Source organism: Megalops cyprinoides, chromosome 9 (genome assembly GCF_013368585.1).
Source record: "Megalops cyprinoides isolate fMegCyp1 chromosome 9, fMegCyp1.pri, whole genome shotgun sequence".
Lineage (NCBI taxonomy): Eukaryota > Metazoa > Chordata > Actinopteri > Elopiformes > Megalopidae > Megalops > Megalops cyprinoides.
The window spans coordinates 25,916,631-25,938,813 of record NC_050591.1 but is presented as its reverse complement, the minus strand read 5'-3'; the positions used below and the strand labels follow the sequence as shown (position 1 = coordinate 25,938,813).

Sequence of the window (22,183 nt, the reverse complement as noted above, 5' to 3'; positions counted from 1 at the left end):
CATGTTAAGAGGGAAATGGGGGTTTGAGGTATGTACTGTTGCTATTTCAGAATCGATATAGAGAAAGCAGAAACATTTCTCCTGTTTTGTATGCACCAAGTATTAAACATTTTACCCATCTGACCTTTAAAATGGAATTTGACTCAGTGCCAGCAGTTGCTATGGGAATCGGCTTTTGTTCACTTGATAAGGAAATGGTTAATATGCCAGCCTCAGTGTCTTCCCTGCGGCTCCCATTTGGCACTTCCTTTCTGGAGGATTGTGTAGTTAAGGGCCTCTCTAGATCTCTTGGCATGTGTTTGACATTACTGCTGTATAGGCAATACCATGATCACACCCTCTTGTGATTTCCAAGAGCTTGGATACTGGGTAAGGGTGCTGTAGCCTGGTAACTTAGGTTTTCCTAATAGAAATTTGCATGAATAATTATTTACAAACCTAACACAAGTTGTCTATTGTTATGAGTAGAAATGTCCTCAAGAAGTGAAACTGTCCTGTGGATGCTTTTGTTTTTTGCTGACTTTGTGTATCTTACATTTTACTTTTGATTTTGTGTATACTTGTATTAACACAGAGTTAAGAATTTGGTGTGTCAGCAAGTTTTTAAACTCTTTGTAATATTTTCAGCCAGGTTAATTAGATGATGTGGGCAGCATCTTCCATCTTAATGCAGTCATTTTTTTGTCTGAACTTTCCCCTTCAGCATAGTGGCATTAAACATCCTTTCTGGATGGAATGTACCTTTCCCGTTTACTCTTTTTCCCTTTTCGTCCTGCTTGCTGCCCTTTAAATCCCATTATGGGCGATTTTCACCTATGCCTCCACCACTGCAATAACACTTTTATTTCCTTTCCTTTCTCCAAAGGTAAACTATAGCATTCTGGTTAACATTGCCCTCCATCCTCAAAGAAACGTTTCTGTAAGAAGAAACGGCAACACGTGCATTAAGTGGTAAAGGAGCTGTGCTTTGTCCCTTTTCTCTTCAGGAATCTTTTTTTGGAGACAGACAAGCTTCATCTACAACACTGTCTTATGACTCACCGACATGCATTGGCATACCTGTTAGTAGGCAATTAAAGTTATGGTATGCAAAATAGTAACTTATTTTTTGACAAATGTTACGACTTCCTTATTTTCTCCATACATATTTTTTCCATGTTTAGGTTTTTGGCCAAACTAACACCATGAGTGTATAGTTCCAAATGCGTGGATGTAATGGGTGACTAGCCCTGCTTCTCTTTTACATTAATATACCACTCAAACTGTACAATTTCACTAAATTTATAGGTTCCCGCAGACGTAATATGGCGCTGCGACCAGCATTCGGCTCTGGCACGGGCGTGTCCTAACATGTGTTTTAAATGACGATGATGACGCTTCTAGTGAGCCTGAAGAATAGATGGAAAGTGATTTGTGATTGGCTGAGCAAGTTGTTGTTCCCGAGACGATTTTGTTGGCAGCGCTGACAGCAAAGATTCAAAAGCTAAACAACGAGAACAATCCAAAATTATCTTTGAGTGACATCACACGGAACTCCACTGCAATGCTTTTTCGATATAGGTGCGGGTGCTACTGTCGATTATGGCCGCTTTACAATGTCTAGGTTCGTGCGGCGTAGCAGGGAAGCACAACACAGCCACGAAAACTACTGCGGAGAAATGGAAACGTCACATCGTCCGCCAGCTGAAACATCGGGACAGATCTCAGAAGATAATGTTTCAAGATGTCATACTATCGTGTACGTTGTGCTTGGATCTTTCTAGTAATGTTAGGTACCCTACTCGAATTTTGCTCGCTAGCTAGTTGGCAAACTTCGAATAGGTTTTCGAACTAAATTTCCTTCATTGGTAGTGATCCCGGTCGCGCGTTTTCAATGAACGTGCCAAATGCGCAAACGAATCCCATTTTAGACATCTGGCTAGTCTAGCCAGCCGTTTTTGCTACTTTATTTCAAGTCAACAATGAAAATGGGAGAGTAGCCTCAAAATATTTTTTCGGGTTGAGTTCGTGCAGGGTTGATGCCAGATTACCATCTAGATAGGCGGCATACAGAAGCCGTGGGATTTCAGTCCGGAAATATGGGCACGGTGAACTCAAGCAAACTCATATACTAAATTTCAGCACGTTTTCCGGTATTGGTTTATTCCCTGGGCGTGTGTTATTATTACTTTATATTTTGCACGTCCAGTTAACTTTTTAAGTGCCACTTGCTGTTAATTGCTGTTTGAGATATGGTATGTTCAAAATGCACAATAGCATGCCATCAGCATTATCAACATAGCACACTGCCGTTCACGTTAAGGTAAATCAGTGATTAGAGGTTGCAGTGTTGCGCGGTCAATCTACTCCTCTCTCTGACCTGTGGAACTGAGCCAAGTGTTGGCACAGAGGTGTAAATGAAAACTCTCATTCACAAGTTTGTGTCCATCGTGTACGCTAATGTAGATGTTCATGTTGTGGCAGTGATGCTTTTCTTTTGTTCTGCTGCAGATATCAAGCTCCTGGAGAGGTCACATCAAAGGACATTAATAACACAAGGAATATTTGGATCAGTGGCAAGGTAATGTGTTTCAAATACGTTTAATCACCACATATGCAGCTGTAGTCAGTAGTAAAAGTATCTGGCTTATGTGGCCCATTAAGTGGTTACATGTGTACTTTTTGCACCTAACACATGAAAATGACAAAGCCTAAGTGTTTGTAATTCAGTTTTAATTCAGGGTAATCATACAGACCTGATACTGAACCTGTTGTGGCTTCTAACCATCACCATGACGTGCAGTATAATATGTACATGTAGGTGCATTCTGCCACATCCTGCATTGCATTTAGGCCTGTATCAATACAACTTAAATTGGAGTCTCTAGTGGTGCACTAGCTTGTAGAATGAAGTGTAATCCTTGAGACCTTTGTAGCTCTCCAGAATGACCATATACATTTTATTTTGAAAGTACCAGATGGTAGTGTCCTAGTAATATGGATACTACAAGTAGCTTCTCTTTTTTGGACGTTACAGGCCTGCAGTAACTAAGTCTTCCAAGGATTCCTTGACAGCAGATGAGGCTACAGTGAGAGATCTAAGGAAAACAAGTGGAGAGGTATGATTAACAGTTCACATTTTTTAGCCGATGATTTGGCTTTACTATATCTTGTGCTTTTTTTCATTGTTTTGAGTTGTTTTTCTGTTCAAATTATTCAAGCAGTACTTGGGGTTGATGTAAATTGTTCTGCTCAGATTGATACTGATGTCAGAAATGAAATGTCAGTGATTTTAAGTTGTATGTTTTCATGCAGTTTGTTCTGTAGCTTCTGTCTGGCGGGCGGAGTAATGGAAAAAATTACAACTAAAAGTACAAAGTACAAACTGACATAAGCCATACGGCAAGAATGGGGTCAGCAAGTCACAAGACTGTGTATCATATCCTGTTGAGGGGAACTGAAGAGGAATAGCAGCAACACTTGAGTTCTTATCCACCTCCTGCAAGGTGGAAATCTAGGATACATTTCCCCCAAGTGTAGAAACCTCCTTGAATACCCATTAATGTCAGCTTCTCATTTACATTCATACTCTTAATTTGTACTCGAAGTGTTTAGTTTTGTAGAGCTAAAAACATTCCAAGGCATTCTAAATTGTATTAATAATCTGGCCCCAGATTTCAGCCTCATGACACTGTGGCATACATGATTTGAACAGTGAAATACTGCATGTAACTCCCTTGTGCTTCAGTTTGAAATGGAAGCAAGGAGGCTGTATATATGATATAATGTTAAACAATGGGTTGTTTTTCTTGTCTGATCAGTGGGTTTATATACTAGTCCTTGGGAATTTGAACACTTTCATTATTTAAAGAGACCCTATGTTAGTAGTTTTTGTTCAGTTTGGATTCAAAAGATCACTCAAAGCTGCAAAGTTACAGTGTCACATTCATGTTTAGTTCCAGAGACATTTTTCCTTTTTTTGTCTTGGTTCTCCTCAGTTTTGTTCATGTAGATGTTCCCTTTGTTTCTAGTTAGCTTACCAGGTGGTGGAACTTCAACAGGCGATAAGAATCAAGGACTCTGTACTTGAAGAGCAACATGCCAGGTGAGGCCTGTTACTGCTGTAGAAAAGTTCACATTCCTGCTAAATTCTCTTCATATAGAAAGTGTCTGCCTGGCTGGCTACGGCTGAATTTGAGTGACAAAATGGCACTTGTACTGAAACCTGCTATCATCCATCTTAACACAGGTGGTTTGTTTTAAATATATCTTCATGTTAATATTAAAACAGATATCTGACCATGTCAGGCATATCTTGAATTGAATTGACTGGCATATCAGAAAACTGGTAATTATGATGAATGTTCACACAAAAGAGTGAAAGAGTGGGTTGTAGTGTATCTGGTCTGTGTGGTGCACTGTTGACTAACTGTCTTAATTGTCTAACTGTCCCCATCTTCCTGGGCACAACCAGAATGTGTGAGGTGCAGAGGCACCTGGGGACTGTGGAGGCAGAGTTTGTGGGGCTGCAGGCCCGCGTGGAGGAGGTTCGAGAGGGGAACCGTGTGCTGAAGAGGGAGTACGATACCCTGCTGGAGCGGCACCACAGCATGGATGAGACGTACAGGCAGGAGAAGGTGCGCGGCTCGGAGCTGCTGGAGGACATGATTCAAAGGAAGCGCCTGGCAGCTGTCAACATGAACAGCAAGAATGAGAAGAGAGTGAGGTGAGTGCCTGAGGCCAAGGGTGTGTGTGTGTGTGTGTGTGTGTGTGTGTGTGTGTGGAGGGGGGGGGGGGGGGGGGGGGATCTGTAATGAGTCTGGTTTTGGTCTGTTTGAAAATCCTGTCAAAATAGCCTGCAGCGATTTGAGGGATTCCTTTTGTCGGTCAAATATGTTTAATCACCACATATGCAGCTATAGTCAGTAGCGAAAATATCTAGTGTATGTGGCCCATTAAATGATTAAATGTGTAATTTTTGCACCTACCGCATTTGTACAGCGTTTGTACAGCGTTTGTAATTCAGTTTCAAGTTGTTTTTAAGTTGTGTTGCGTATCATACACCACATAATCAGTCTCATTATGGTTTGAAGCATTGGGCACGCAATATTTGACTAGCTGGTAATGGATAGTCAGTTGAGCTGTTGTTGTAAATACATTCCCAACTGATCATATTATATTTATTGAACACGCTTGACAATAAAGAGCGAGAGAAGCCAATCTTCAAAGGGAGCTTGAGACTGCGGCCAAGAAAAAAGTGAACATAGACATGTAAGTATGCTCTGTGATTCAGCCTTTCAATTATTATTGAAAATTAAGGTGACGATCATAACAGGGCAGTAGTATCATCACAAAATGAGGTACAGGGGGAGGCTGTATTTTATATATATGATGAGAAGTTGCAATGAAACAAATAAGGAACTAGATTGTGTAGCACTTGGTACTCAGGAGAGAGATTGTGCCTTTTTGCTCCTGATGGATCACCTCATGGAGCAATCTGGGACCTTAACACTTGTGATTTTCTTCTAAATCAAATTAATTTAAATTGGCATTGCCTGCCAAAATTTAGTCAAAGTCTGCAAATTTATCTAGTTTATTAAACTTTGCCACTTTCAGCTATGAGATTCTTCCTAACATAAGCATTTCATTATTAACTGATCATTTTATTGAAGTATTATTGTTGAGATAAAACAGCACAGTAAATCAGGCTCAGGTCAGATGCCACCTACATTTTTTTAGCCAGGCTGATGCAGCTGTCCATTCTGATTCGCTGTATTGGATACAGCATATATGAAGCTTCTCTTTATCTACTATGTATTTGCAAACAGAAAGAAAAATGCAGCACGTTTCTGTCTTTTCTTCAGTGGTTTTGGCAGTATGCCTTCAACCGTTGCGCCATCGACGAAGGGTGAGGTAGCGGAAAAGCTTGAAAAACAACATGGCCGACTCTTTAGGTAGGGAATCAAGCAACTTACTAAGTGGTCTAGAGGCAAGCGGTCATACAGGAGATTTATATTACCTGTATTCCTGAATATTTTTCAATGTCAACCAATGTTTTCGCAGGTCAGCCTCAGCTACATCACCCCGGATTTTAGACTCCATTAAAGAACTCTTCGAGTAAGTTGAAACGCAATTAGGGCACCTTGGGTCATTCTCTGAAACTCAATAAACATTTGATTGGACCATTACGTTATTTTTAGTACCTGTCTTTTTAACCTAAACTATTTGCATATGACAGTTAAACTGGACATGGCAAGCACATACCAAGTAGATAACCTTTTTTTTAAAACATTTTTGATAATTGGTTAGTATGGCCAACCAAAGGCTTTCCTTAGACAAATAGTTTTTTCTCCAGATTTCTGGCCACCATATCCCTCCCACCACATACAGTATTCAGGTTTCACATCTGTGAGCTTAGAAACCAATGTATGGCTGTGTTTCAGGGGCAAAGAGCACATACAGTAGTACCTTTAAACATTGAGAAGTGTTGCTCTTGCACCATTCCTGGCACTAAAATAACAAAGGCAGCTCACCAGCACCTTCAGGACCGCAATGTAAACACACCTGGTTATAAACATCTAATGTTTATCCTTAGGAAAAGGAGACGAGGTAATACATTGTGCAGTCTGGAGGAGGACCTGTATGCTCCTGTGGGGATATGCCTGGCAGCCAGGGTACCTTCTAAAGCACTGCATATTCTGGTAAACAGCCCCAAGTTTTCTATATGTCTGTGTGAAACTGCTGCCATCCATTGTCATTTCAACTTTGTGTGTGTATGTGTGTGTGTGTGTGTGTGTGTGTTGTTAGGAGACCACATCTCATCACTGTGGACACAGTGCCACTTTCAAAGTGTGTTTTGAATAAAGGGTTGACTTCATTGTTGCTCTTCCATTGAGCATTGTTCAGAAATGGTAAACTGCACAGAAATAGTATAGACTGTTATGGACTGTGCTCAACTTTTAACTAACTTGTCAGCTCTGCACAACAGCTTTATTCAGAGGAAAGATTCCGTGGTCATAATCACACCATTAAGCTGCATAGTAGCTGACTCAGTGTCACAACACGTTCATAGTTATAGAGACATCAGGAAATATTTAGAATGAATCATGTTATGCTGTTTTCCAGAGAAGCCATTTGTGAGGCTCAAAATGGAAGCAGACTTGGGATCAGTGCTTTGGCTGTCCCTGTTGGACAAAGCAGTATCTCTGTGTCTCTAACAAAGCTACTCTGTGACACAGTGTTGCTCTGTCACCAGCAGGCACAGTGCATGGTGGGAAATTTTCAGTTGAATAGCTCACTCATGCCACAGGGAACTAAGGCAATTTGTGATAGGTGCACTCAGACTTCCTTATTTGGTCCCAAAAAAAAACCACTTGTTGAGACACTTGTTTTTCATACTTTGTGGCTTGGCATTTAAAAATACGGCTTGTACCAGAGAGTGACAGGAAATGGTTTTGTTTCTCTTTTATGCCCTCTTCCTTTTCATTTGCTTTTAAGTTTATGCTTTTAGATTAAGCAGTAGTGATGCCTTATTTCTGTTTTTATAGAAAGTATTTATGTATTTATTTGTTTCTCTTTATTTGTATCTCTGTGATTGATATAATATATTGTTTGGCAAATCAAAATGCCTTACTTGGTGCCAGTTTGGTCACAGTCTGTTTGAATGACATACTGGAGGCTATAGAAATGGTGTCATTGCTTTTCTGTTTACCACGCTGCATGGGTGAGGTGAAGAAGTGTAATGGCCTTGTTCTTTCAACTGGGTCATGAGGTTCAAACCTGACCCCGTTGTATAAACCATAGATATAATGCAGACTGTATATCATTGTGGCAAGGCACACTCTAGTGTTGATTTTAATCACAATAATTCAGTAAATACATTAATGCTTAGGCTGTGATGTGGAAGTGCATGGGAACTAGGGTGTGAATGAAATAATGCTCCTTGAGGAAATATGGGCTAGTCCATTTTGAAATGAAACCTTTGTTAATGGAATTATTTCTGTTCTTTGATTTTCTTTAATTTCATATGTGGAGATGGTCACACACCTTAAGTGAAGCACATGGGCCTGGACACAGAGCCTGAAAAATAATGTCTCTTTTGCAGAATTCACAAGCTAAACTAGTATTAACAGTGAGCAGAAAACTGATGTTTTGTTCAGTAGACCTTTATTATAGCATGCTGTTGAGTGATGAACAGGTATGAAGACAGCTCCCAGGATGTAGTCAGTACCATTAGTCATTCATGATTCAATGATGATGACATCATTGCAGCCAATCAGATAACGATCAGTGAATTACGTCCTCGTGTCAGTAATCATTCACAGAATCATTCACAGAAAATTTCTAGCCAAGTGACGCTAAGACAATAAACCTTTTATCTTCATCCATAAAGTGGTGATAGGACTTTACTTGCATAGCAGTTATTGCAGGTGCATATTTCAGATACTCAGTCATCAGTTTTCTGTAACGTAGTTAATTTTAATGTAGTATCATCATTGCCTTTGGTCTCACAGTGAATTTTAACATACACAAATAAAAAAAAAAATTTTTTTTAATTAGATTTGAGTGAAATGTTAGTCTTTATGACAATAAAATATTATCTCTTTCTCAGATTGAATTCATCCTGGTAACTGAGTTGAGATATTGTTAATTTTGCACACCAGGTGCAAAAGACATTCATACTTATCAAATATTACAACATTACATTTTACAGCATTTCATCATTTGGCACTGATGCATTAGAGTTTTCCTCTGGAATTACAGCCCTCGGAGGCACTTTCATTATTTCAACACCACAGAGTATCAAAGATGATAGATTATGTTTGTCTTTAAAGTATGTCTCTATAGTGCTCACTGTCATATTTTCAAGCTGAGCATTTGTGTTCACTGATTGGCTGTTTTGATGTCCTGGTCATCTTACCAACATATGCCTTTCCACAGGAACATCCAGACATTTACATGTAGAGTCTCAGACTTCCTCACACAGGGCAGCAATTATGTAGGGGACATTACAAAAATGAATAAAATTTTTAAAGTCCGTTACAGCCCGGTTTGTCAATAAAAAATACAGATGAGGCGACAATGTAATTGATAAAACAAGTTTATTAACACAACACAAACACTGAAAAAATGAAACAAAATAAACTAGAACAGCTAAATAAAGAGAGAACAATGAACAAAGAATGAATAAATGATGAAGAAGTAATGAATGAATGATGAAGAAGAATGATGCCAGACACAACACGAAAAGGGGAATGTAAAGATAAGTGTTGGATTGGGGCTTTCAGCAGCTGAGCCAAACTACATGAGATCATAAAGTGATAACTGTAGTTTGACATGTGCTGGTAAAACATTAATTAGACACGTGTCTAACCGTGCAAGTTATCATATTTTGACATAAGCTTAGCATAAGCTTTGCAGTCCCAGGTGCCTGGGAGTGGTTACCCACCACCCATGCAGAGCCGCGCCAGAAAGTTTGTGCTTGTCTTAAATCAAGTGCAGTGTCACCAAGTCCATTTACAAATGGCAAAGTGATATTTTATGGCCTGATAAGGGTGAGCAGTCATGCAGAGGATAATCCTCTCCTAACCAGATGGCCAGGGCCATATATATTTTGAGGATGCTGAGAGTAAGTATTGTAACAAACTTGGGTAATGTGTGTCCATATCCACCACACAGATGATGTACTTAGAGATTGCATGACTTGGTAAAAAAAAAGAAAAAAACCTTTTAACCTGTTAGGGGCTATCCAAAAATGATTTTTTTTTCATTATTGCTCTGTATACAATTACAACTCTTCAAGCAGCTATTAGCTATTGGTCTTGAGTCGAACTAAGTAAATGTATTTTTAGCTTCAAATTTGCTTGTGCCAGTTTATCAAATAGATTATTTCCTCTTTGTAGGACCACCAACTGCAGATACAGGGACAGTAAATGGTATTGCTGTTGGATAATATTTCATAAAAATGATAAAGGATTTCTATTCATTTTTAGAAGTTTTAGAAGGTACTTTTTAAAGGCTGAAGTACTTGTTTCCTTTTCATGTTTACATTGTCTTTAAATTTGAAGGCAGTTTCTCTTTTTTTCCAAAGGATGCCCATGAATTGGGTATTAATGCAGTACGCTTCAGCTCCAGTTCTAACCTGTTGGCGACAGGTGGCACGGACAGAGTAATCAAGCTCTGGGATGTCAGTGCAGGTACTCTTAACATCTTACAGTCTCTTGAGTAGTTATCTACACTATGGGCAGCCTTTAACCAGCAGGTGTCAGCATAGCCTAATAAATAGCTCAAGTAAATGAGAAAATTTACAGCCTCCTTTTACTTTTGTTGTAATGCATATCTGGATTGTGATTGTTTACCATTTTAAGAATTTTATTTTTAAAATATGGTTTCCCTTGCTAATCTGCTTCATATTTTAGGCAAGCTAAATAACAGAGGGTCACTAGATGGAAGCAATGAAGGAATAACAAGCATAGAATTTGACCCAACAGTAAGTACAACATATTGCTTTTTTTTGCTCTGCTTGTTTTCTCCACACATAATTTCAGGATGCGTTAATTATTTGGCTGAGGTTTTCAAGTCCACACCACAGTAAATAGCTGCCCCTATTATTTTTCTTTGTATTTTAAGACAATGCCCACCACCATCAGAAGTGATATACAGCTTTGTTTTTGGAATAAATATTTCAACATGGTAAAATACCTTTTTTTTTCTTCCTTAAATTAGGGAACCAGGATTTTAGCGGCATCGTATGACAAATCTGCTCTGTTCTGGCGACTGGATGATTGTGCACCTAAGGTGACTGCGTATTCCTCTCTCTTCCAAGTGTAACTCACATCCACATTCCTCATTGGTCTAATTTAAGATTAGTAAATTGAGTAACCAAGAGTGAGAACATGTGATATCAGCTTTAAAATGATGCCTTAAAATATGTTTGAAACCAGTGTGCCTAGCCTTTTGTGTAGGGATTGTTTTGTGTTAATCTCAAAACACTCTCTGAGATTTCAGAGTGCAAATAAAAAAATAACCCCTCATGCTTGCATGCTTGTGGATCCCACTGAAAGCGCTGGCTGTGTTTTGCAGTTCACCCTGACTGGTCATTCACGCAAAGTGACAGCAGCCAAGTTTAAATGCAGCCTGCGCCAGGTGGTGACTGGAAGTGCCGATAGAACGGTCAAGGTTTGGGATCTCCACCGGGCTGCCTGTAAGTGAAAGCAAAACATCTCCTTATTTATCCTCAGTGTAGTTCTTGGATTCAAAGATGATCGTTCACTTTAGAGTTTTTATTTAAATGTTTTGGATACCTAGCAAGCAGTCAAGATTTGGCAGTGCAAGAAATCATGCCTCTGTTTATCAAATGGCTCTTATACACTGAAAAATAGGTCATGAACTGTCTGAACTTTTTTTTAGTGTTTTTCCCTTTGATCATCTGACTAGTCTATGAAACACCAGTTACATATTTTTCTTTACAAACTCTGAACAACATGAGTGCTTTCAAGTTGTCCAGTAAAATCTGACATTGATGAAAGTAAATAAATATTATAATTCTAGTGAAGTAATACATGATTTAGATGAATGAAAATGGGGCTTTTGTATTTTTTTACATACTGACTCATTTGTGATGTGTTTATATCAATACAGCATTTTCTTTGTTAAGGTTAATGGTATCTGGACAGGAATTTCAGTGTACCAGCTTGGTCCATGTCACATGGCAACCTTGTTTTTGTGATGTCTTGTCCTCTAAACCAGTTAAGTCCTGTCAGTTGTTGTTTTTGTTAAGCTGAAATCTACAGTTCATCCTTTTTTTTCTCTCTCCGAAGGCATACAGACCATTGAGGTTCTGTCCTACTGCAGTGATGTGGTGTGCTCCGAGTACTTCATCATCAGTGGGCACTATGACAGGAAGATCCGATTCTGGGACAGCAGGTGAGGGCAGCTTCAGAGTGCTGAGGCTTCAGGCTACAGTTCATGATTCAGAGAAGCAGATAATCAAGTTGGTTGTTATTGCAGTTCTTGATGCACCGTGGTCTGTGGCCAAAAGAAAGAATGGACGATGAAGATTTTTGAAATTCTATTTGAGCTAGTCTCTCATGCTAGAATTTATTTAATGAAGAAATATAGCCCAGATTAATTGTGTCGTTGCAGAAGTGCTCAGGTCAAAGCCTGATACTGCATAACTATAAAGTTGTGTAAGGCTTCAAGCAGAGAGAGCAGTAGCGTTTCTCTATTAATATGCCTCTGTTAATGCTTATATGCTTCTCTTAATGGGTAGTTTGTCTTGAGCAGGTTCTGCTTATTTGCTGCACCGCTTGGTAGACTTTGATTACTGATGATGGTGCATATTATTTATGTATTTGTTTTTAGACCATGATCATCATCTCACCAAAATGATGTGGTGTGATTCATAGCAGCTCATATTAAGACCCATGGTCATGAACACACCCGAAGTGTGTGTGTGTGTGTTTGCGCACGTGTGCCTGTGTGTGTAAAGCCCCATATTTACAAAATGCTGCAGCCCTCTCTGCCATTTTTGGGATTAGACCTCTCTTATTCATTCTTGAATAGCAATCTCAGGCTGCAGCCCTGCAAGCTCTTGTACTCTGCTGTCGCCTAGCAACAGTTGGCCCACATAATTGTCACTCGACTTCTCCCTATAATGGGACTTTTTTCCATTTATTATCTTAGCACAATGATTTCTATACTTACCTGTGTGTGTGTGTGTATGTGCACGTGTGCTTGCTTTTTGCTTTTTTATCAATATAGAATATATAGATTGATAGCATTTTAACCTCATTTTAAAATCACCTGTGATGTGAGTATGACGTAGGTTTGGCTGGGTGTGAGACACACATGCATACACGCACGCTTCCACATGCAGGTATACATTTGAACGCAAATAGAATGTCACTTCTGTCTCCATCTCCACAGGGCAGCAAGCTGTACACAGGAGGTCCCACTCCAGGGGAAGGTGACATCATTGGACATCTGCCCTGACCACAGGCAGCTGCTCAGCTGCTCCCGGGACGAGTGCTTGCAGGTGGTGGACCTGAGGATGAGCAACTCGAGGAGATCCTTCAGGTAGAGTCGGAGAGCTAGGGCTCGTGCCAGGAGACTTCACCCCGAGTTTCCATCTGTAAAAGTGTTCATTGTCAGCTCCAGGCCATGGTTCCACACAGCAGTCTTAGATCACGTTCAAGGCCCCGCTCGGCACGCAATATGAGTCAGAAAACTGATTTATGCAGCATAGGTCTTGCATTTATCACAAGGCCAAGCCAAAAACAACCATTGCTTATTAAAAACAGCATTATGCTGTCAAGTGCATTTGCAGAAGTAAGTTGATTCACAGTTACAGAACAAGCTCTTCAAGGAAAAGTTAGGGTTTAACAACACAGTCTGGATCGCTTTGTCTGAGGGGAAAATTTAAAGTAATATTAACTATTTAAGATGTGTGGAAGTCCATCAAAAGCACCAAAAGCAGAGTGGATAGAAGGCATATTTAATAATGGGGCTGAAAAAAGAAATGCTGAAACTGAGGGGGCAGTTTCACCCATTCACTGGGCTCAGAGAGGTGTTGTCACAGTGGCAGGTGAGTAAGACCACAGGAGTCAGGCGTCCAGTTCAGCACTTTAATGAGGTCACACACGAGCAGCACAAGCAGGGAACTGAGGTGGGATGATGGGGGTACAGATCTGGGGACAAGATAGGAGGGGCCGAGTAGTATGTTTGTGTGTGGTTTCTGGGGAATGAATGAGGATTAACTATGTTAGCTATGCAGTATACACTATGACACTAGACAAACATGACTCTAATAACACACAGTACCGCATACAATGCATATGGCATGCATAATATGCATTAAAACAACCCCAAGTGTCCAGATGTGTTTCATAACTGGTGTGATCCAAATTCGAAGTATGGTTCTTTAGCAACAGTAAATCCAGCCACCATCTGTGTTTTTTTAAGGTTTATTGAAGTATTAAGGAATTAAGGTAAACTAAGACTACTTGTTTCAAAAGGTGGGATATAGTTGGGCAGACCCAAGAAAAGTTCCATTTGATGTTCATAACTTAAAAAACATTGAAACATTGCTGAAGTCTTTAAGGATCTTAAAAATTTCTTCTCAATAGTTTATGGATTTATGGTTTCCTGTAGAAACACAATTAAACACAATTAAATACTTCATCTTCCTGCTTCTTCTTTCAGGGCCGATGGATTCAAGTGTGGATGTGACAGCACTAAAGCTATTTTCAGGTAAGCCAGCTTGAAGAATGGCAGGCAGCAGGTGCAGATGGCCCAACCCATTTCACACATGAACATATGGAAGAAGCACTTCCACTGTAGGATAACCCTATAATCACCATGCATCATAACTGCATGTAGCTGGTAAACTCCAACAGCAGATTGTAAACAGAATGCTGCTGGCACGCAGTGTGTGGAGTGTGGTGGATGTGTGGAGTTAATTTCACATGCTGTCATGTGGTTTTAAGTGGAGTTTGAAACTAAATACTCCTTTCTTGTACGACATCTGGGTACCCTAGGGTAATGACAGTTGAAATGCTCCATTTATTAATAGACTTTAGAGGATTTCTTAAGAATTGTAAAGTCAGTTATTTTATTCATTTTTTTTTCTCTGTAAGGTTTACTAGACAAAAAATAGCCAATGGGCAGTGGCAGATGTAGTGGATGATATTTTTCAATTTGGCTGCCCTTTTCCCTCACAGTGGATTCTTTCATGAAGGGCTTTATAGTCATTTTCTCCTTGCAACTAGTCTGTTCTAACGCACACCAGTGTGCAAAGAAAATGTACATTTAAATGACTACAACCATGGCCTACTGTGAGGTAGCCTGCCCCCAAACCTTCCCCCTCCCTGATATGTTATAATAAAGCAACTTGCCAGCATGGTAAGATGGAACATTCACATCTCCATTGCAAAACATTAACAGTGCCATTCCAGATTAACTGTCCCAGTTGTTTTCTAAATACCCTTGTGTTACTTGGTCCTGTTTTTCGTCTCACCATCGGAAGAGATTGTCGGTTCTCATATAGATAATTCATAATGCATCTCAGGAGTGACAAAAATGAAATGCCCTAAAGGTGAGATTCTGTACTGAATATTGATGACAAATTAATCATAAATCAGCTTGCTGTGTTCTGTGTTTAGAAAAATATTGGTCCTGTGAACCCGGAAATTCAGTGTTAACAGATTAGATATAAGAGTAGAGACAGCCAGCGGTTGGGGAAATGCTGCTACTATCTGAGATAATTAACACATTGTAAATAATTACAGTTTGGCATTATTGGTTTCTGACACACTTGCAGTTAGAAAGGTTTTTTTTTCTGGCATGAACTTCTCTCCAGCTTATTCTTAAACAGGATTTTTTGCTGGTTTTGGTGTGACACACAACAGCTGTTATGCCAAGAATTTTATGTGGTGACAATATATTGGGCTGTATGTAGTTCAGATTCTTCTTTAATTTTGTCCCTGGCCAACAAACATTCCCTCACATCTTAATGTCTTAAAATTACAGCTTCCTATCTCCTTAACAGGCTTAAATAGCAACTGTAATAGTTTGTCTGAAAGAGGGAGACAAGTATAGAGTGCATAGTTTCCATAAAGACAAATTTGTTTAACTCATTGTCAGGAAAGACGGTGATATTGTCTTTGGACATCTAAGAAGGTAACATCTCAGAGCTTAGCAAATGTAATCAAGTATTTAATCTTTCTGATAACTAATTATACCCCTCATCATTAACCAAAATAGCTTTGTGGATGCAAACCACATTTAGACCAAATTATTAGGAGCAGGTGGGCATGGATGCATTTTTCACAGGGAAAGTGGGTTATGTAACTGGCAGAGGTCTGCTGCTGACCTGAAGGGAGCGACAGAGGAGGATGCCTCCATTAAGCCTCCTTTGAATTCACTGTCTTTCAAATTACAGACCGACTGGGCCTCCAAAAATCCCCGTAGCATGCTAGTTGTCCAGTTGTCATGGAAACAGCCTCGCACAATGTTTCTGCTCAGGTTCTTCAGGCGTCAGAGGCAATAGAAAAGCATTCTCTTGCTCTCGCTGCTGCATCACACTGAACATGCTGACTTCCCGGTGAAATCATTCGGAGAAGACAGGAACAAAGCATGCCTAGCCGCCGCTGCTGGCCTACATATTATTCCCTTGACCTTTACAGGGCTTTACACCACAGACCTTTACACCACTTCTGTGGTGAAAATGAAGATAGTCATTGTGCTGTCAGTGAGCTGTCAGATCTTGGTTTTATCAATTCAAAGAGATAGAAATGAGAATCATCGCTTAATAATTTTATTCCAAACAAGCATATTTACTGGATAAAAGTAAAGTGTTTTGTTTTTTTTTTAACACTACCAGGGTTTGTCTTAGAAAAACCTAGACCAACTTGTTTTAGAACTTAAAACTTGACTTACAGAGGAAACAGTGGTCAGCTTGAAAAACTCTGATAAAACCATATTTCAAGGCACAAGTAAAAATTGTGTGCATTTTTTTCTTCTCTCTTTGCTGAGCTTCACCTTTTCTATGCCGAGCTCAGCACGCTCTTTGAAAAGGTTTGTTTAAGTGAACAAGATATTATGCTGTATGTTTGACCCATAATGCTGAGTGAAATTCCTTCAGAAAAGGGTGAGACATGGCTTCAAAGGCACATGGTGAGAGAGTATAGCAGACACATCTTTCCATGTTCTCACTCCAGCCCTGATGGGAACTATCTGGCAGCTGGCTCAGCAGATGGAGCCGTCTACATCTGGAATGTGAACTCTGGCAACCTGGAGACCTGCTTACCTGGCAAGCATAGGTACTGTTCCTGTATCTTTAAATTGAGCACTCTGACAGTTTATGCTATGACTGCATGGTGAGAAAATTAACTGTTCCCAAAGGGAGTTTGAGTGATTTAACTTACTAGCAAATGAAGTGTTTTCTTCATAGTAAATGTTTCATTTTGTGTTTTTGTGCACATATGCAGTTGTAACGAGGTGCTTATTCCGCTGGACAGATGGGTATAGCTTGATGTCATTTCATTGCCCTGCATCCCGCCCACACCTTCAACCTCTAAGTCTTCTGCTTTGGATAGCAGTCCTTATGGATGGCAGCCAAGCAGGCATCAATTAAGTTTATTACAGTTCTTTGCCTTCAGTTCGCCTGGGCTCTCAAGGAAAACAGGACATGTTTTTAGCTCATTAGCCCTGTCTGCTTGCAAGAAAGGAGAACTCATTCAGGGCATACTAGAAAGCAGATTACATGAATTTTTTTTCTGTTTTTGTGTAGTATGCTTGGGCGGACTATTGACTTTTCCATTTGGTGACTGCATGTTGCATAAATTTGTTCAGTCTTGCTGAACCTCTGTGTTAGCCTTGTGAGTGCAATGGAAATGCTTGTTGTAACAAATGTCCTCTCACCTGCAGCTCCTCCATCAATGCGGTGTCCTGGTCAGTATCCGGAGAGTATGTGGTGAGCGTGGACAAGAGCCGACGCGCGGTCCTGTGGAGTGATATCTGAGGAAGCAGGAGCTTCCATCTCCATGGACCGCTGAGTTATTGCAGAGACCAAACTGTTATGGTAACGTGACCCTTGCCATGGGGAAAAACAAAAAAATATATATATATTACCCTCAGTGAGTGGATATGAGTGGATGTATTTTTGTGTTGACTCACTCCTGTTGTTTTTTGGAAGGTCTGTTCACCCACTGAAAATAGTTTTTGGTTGGTGGTGTGAAGATTTTTATTTTGTTGTTTTTTTTCCACTGTAATTTAGGGACAGGCTGCACACCTGTGCACAAACTTGTTAGTTTTTTTCCATGGAGAGACTTGTTTTCTTACCATAAAAGGTTTTACACTATAACTGTGTGACCACATAGTATACCTAAACAAAATTTCCATTGCTGTACCATGGAATTACAGGCAGAGAGTAAAAGGGCCTTCTCCACTGCCATATCCTTTGCTCTAAGCACTTAATCTGTCTTTTTATGGTGTAGTGTGAGGTGCTCAATCTTATGAAGAGCTGCAGTCCATCTGGAATTTCAATCTCCTTAAATGCCTAACAGTCTTAGCTGGGAAGTGACTAAACTGGTTCAGTTAAGACACTAAATAGCTGAATCAAGCACCAAGTGCTGGGGTGGAAGTCTAGACTGCAACCCTTCAAGAACACAGAAGGAATGAAAATATTACACTCCTGACCCCCACACAGAATTTCAGCATCTTAATTTTGGTAGATTACCTTTATTTTTGTCCTCTGATTTTGCATGCCCACACTGAGCAGTGTTGTAAAAACCCATTTTGATAGATAAGAATTGATAAGTTTGTAGACACCAAACAGTAAGAGACAATAGAGTTAAGGGCATCCATTATTATTACAGATTGCGTTTTCATATTACTAACCTGTGGTCCAATTCTTTTTCTTCTACTGCGTTAAATTTAAAGTGAATGTACAGCATTTAATAATGCACCCAGAAAGGCTATGGGTATTCCAAGACATTTGAACTGAAGAGAAAAAAGATTGATTGTTTCCTCCCATTAACTGGATTGAGGACTGGGAATCTGATGCCTTCATCTATCAGAACTAATACTTCCTAGGAGGCAATCTGCCCTCTGTAAGAAGGTCCACACAGCCATGAGGTTAACGTGAGATTTGTCCAACCAGCAAGCTCGCTTAAACTGACAATGCTGCCTCTTTTCTGTGAAAAAAGTATAACAAGAATGCTGAAGACTGTTTTATTTAAGCATTATCTGGAATGCCTGTGTAGATACTCCAGAGAGAGAAAGAACTTGAATTAGGATTATCGAGGAAGCTCTCATGATGCTCTTTTTTTATGTTGGAGAGCAGTTTGTTCAAACAAAGGGAATGATGGGGCTAGGAAATGGCGTTTTTAAAAATTGATGAAAGAGAGCCTGACTAGACCCTGCTACAGACTGCCGTCATCACTGGAACTCATTTCCATTGTGCCCTCTGATGTGCAGTCTTGAAATTTGCACTTCAAAGGCCCCCATTGTTTGATAATAATCACACATTTGCACATTCGTCTTGCCAGAACTGTTGTATAGCCTCTTAGGATCAAACATAATGTGCATTTTAAAGTTTAGATCTGCTCCATTTACCCTATGTAAGACCATCTTTTCACAGTTGATTTTTGTGCTCTTCTGTCTGTATCTTATTAAACATGCTGCAGTGACCCATAGCACTGGTCATTGATGCACAATATAATTACACAGAATATATCTTAACTTTTAGCCATCTGCTTAAGCACACTTTAGAAAAATCTGACAGGACAGAAGCCACTTGACATGAAACGCCCCTATGGGCACCTGCTTTGTAACTCAACAGCTGATCGCTAATCAATTTGTTTGATTCAGGCTGTCAGCTGGGGTTTCTTCTGCTATTGTACGCCTCTCCTTGCTTATCATTGCCTCGTGTTTTAAGTCTTACCCTTCTCTGCACTGCAGGCAAAATGCATTGATTTCACATTTGGGCACACTGACAGCTCTTGCCGTGAAATCTTTGATGGTTGCAATTTTCTGCAGCCGTGATATTATCAATGGCAAGAGCAACATTTATCTCTGCTGGTGTGGACAATAGAGAAGTTAATTTTTAACTGAAGTATAAATATCTTAAAATGCACTTTGCAATGGTCTTATTTTGAAGTCATCAAAGAACATATGGAAATTAGGCTCAAACCAAGTGCCTCCTTGTTATAATTTCTTAAAATTGTAAATACATTAATGAATTAACATATTAATTGTGACTATGGCACATTGTGTTCAGAATAATAAAAGGGTTCTTTTTTGTACTTAGGCTTTTTGTTTTGTGTTTTGTACATGTTTTATCTACTTCATTTGTTATGTGGTGAACAGTTTTAATATATTTACTGTGAAATACCTGCATAATTACATTTTGATTTTCCTCTAGCTGTTTAACAGTGGGGAGCTGTGTGGGACAAGTTGTGGAATCAGTGGTTTGCAAGTGCATTAAAAATACAGCTCTTTAACTGGGCACCATCCTTACTTTAGACCTCTATGCTGCCTTTTGTCAAGAAGAAAAAAAACACATGGATCACATGGATTTTTGTGGTAACACACATATTTCTGTGTTAAATATTGCATGTATTTGTGCATTCTGAATAGCTTGATAAATAAGTTTACAATTAGTTATCTTTTAAGTAAGAATATGTACTATTAATTTTAGTCATTTAGATTTTTATGTGACCCGTATTTTATGTTGCTTTTTCCCAGTAGGGACATAAGCAGCTATTTTTTTAAAACAGAAAGAAAAAGGGGATGTCAGATAAGAAGTGCCCTCTATTAACAAAGTGAACATTTTCTCTTAAGGGATTGTTTTTGGTTGCCCCAGGGGCGGCAGCCACTTACCTTTGCTATTAATTATCATAGGGAAATGTATTGGCAGGGGGAGGGGGTGGGTTTGTGGCCATTGTTCAGAATCTTTGGAACTGCAAGAGATTTTCTAATAGGCCCCTCTGTACTTACTGTGGTGCTGTATTTTGGTTTCATTTGAAAGTACATGCCAAACTGTTTTCTGTTTTTCACTGTTTTCTCCTGGTATGTTGAAGGAAAACACTATGGATGGGGAATAGTAGGAATGTAAATGGGATTTCATTCATTGAATGACTGCCATTATTTCATAGAAATAAAACCCTTTTGTAATGTCCTTTGCTTTGTTTTCCTCTTATTTGCAAATGTGTGGGTTCCATTTTCCAGTCAGTGCAGTGTTTGTTTGCAAAAGCATGGTACAGTAGGGGAGTGTTCTACAGACTTCAGAAAGTGTAGATGGATTATATCTGGGCAGTATTCTTACTGGGAAGTAAACATATATCAATCTAAAAACTCAAATTATCTCTAAATTGGCCAAATAAATCTGATTTGCGTTATTCTGCTGCCTGACAATATGACATAACCTCTGAAAGCCAGGGTGAGGAACTGCATGTGCCGTACGATTTTGTGGTTAAGGATGAGATGAAAATTCTTGCTGTTCTGCCACTTCAGGACATCCCTCTATTCACGAAATATTCCAGACACAGCTAATTAATTGTCATCAATAAATGAGTGGGCTGCAGTGAAAATTCATTTTTAAGAAAATGGTTTCCCTGCAGAATGAAGCACCTGGTGCATCTCATTACACCATTACATTATGAAATGAAATAATCTGTTTCAGTGCTTATAGACCAAAGTGTTCACTTGTATCAGCTGTCACGACATGTTATGTTACTTTTTAAAAAGGTTTTAAAATGGAACAATGTTGATGTTCAGAGTTCACAAAAAAGGTTATAGTTCTATCATTTACACATTGACACAAACTGTTGTTTGCATTTTGATTACTGTGTCACTAGGTCCGTGTTTTCAGTATGTCACTAGTTATAATGCCACTATGTGATGTATTGGCACTTTCAAATGTTGTGTGACATTTTCCATAGGCAGTGCTGTTCACATGACCTTAATACAGGCACTGTACATTTACGTGCTTTGTAAGTAGTGCTGGATAATAGCATCTGCAAAATGAATGAAAATAAATACATAAGGCAGGTTAAGCACCTTTCTGCCTACTGTATTTATAGGTATTGTGTCATGCACTGTGAAATGTTGTGGTGGATTATTTCATTATTTATTGTATTTTGTCATCCATTTTCTTACTGTATTAATGTTAGTTATGAGCTTCATCAATATTTAAGAGTAATCGACACAGATGGAGGAAACAGACAAGCTACCATTTTAGAAATTTGATACAGTGTATTGTATGTTTCCAGTTCACAGAAAAGACACAGTCAGACCTTTTAAATGAGAGTGGTTCAAATTATCAGACATCAAGTTGGCTGTCATTGCTACAATGTTTTTTTTTTTCTTTTTTTTCAGAATCCCTTGGGGGCCTGTTTACAGATTACATGAAAACATGTTCTAAAAACAAAGACATTATAGAAAGAAATGAATAATGAAGCCAGTTTAGTGCTGTATGAAGATGCAGCTCTTCAAGACCTCAGGGAAGACTTGTTGATTCTTCCACAAAGATTGCAGCAATTTGTCAGCCTGCCATGGGTGTGTGTTCAATACAGTTATTTTGTTTTCTCAACAACTGGTAGATGATCTATACTTTTGTTATTTTCAGAGGAGACAAGGAGACATAACAGCATATCCATACTGCAAATTATGTTCAGATGAACATATTAAATAATATATGGCT

General features: G+C 39.3%; 1 protein-coding gene across 2 annotated transcripts; it reads left to right on the top strand.

Moving 5' to 3' along the window:
• Positions 1-1,419: 1,419 nt before the first annotated feature.
• Positions 1,420-21,884, top strand: LOC118783530 (protein Atg16l2). 2 transcript variants are annotated; one of them, XR_005005195.1, is made up of 19 exons: positions 1,420-1,738; positions 2,491-2,560; positions 3,017-3,098; positions 4,011-4,084; positions 4,454-4,705; positions 5,185-5,250; positions 5,844-5,933; positions 6,043-6,096; positions 6,575-6,680; positions 10,070-10,175; positions 10,398-10,468; positions 10,705-10,776; positions 11,062-11,182; positions 11,799-11,904; positions 12,907-13,056; positions 14,182-14,229; positions 16,698-16,799; positions 17,407-17,560; positions 21,859-21,884. XR_005005195.1 is itself a non-coding variant. In XM_036537447.1 (18 exons), the coding sequence occupies exons 1-18, from the start codon at positions 1,582-1,584 to the stop codon at positions 17,498-17,500; spliced, it is 1,821 nt and encodes a 606-aa protein (XP_036393340.1). In that variant the 5' UTR covers positions 1,420-1,581; the 3' UTR covers positions 17,501-19,655. The 2 variants fall into 2 exon arrangements, 1 of the variants encoding a protein (XP_036393340.1); XM_036537447.1 differs by lacking the exon at positions 21,859-21,884 and having other exon boundaries at positions 17,407-19,655.
• Positions 21,885-22,183: the final 299 nt, after the last annotated feature.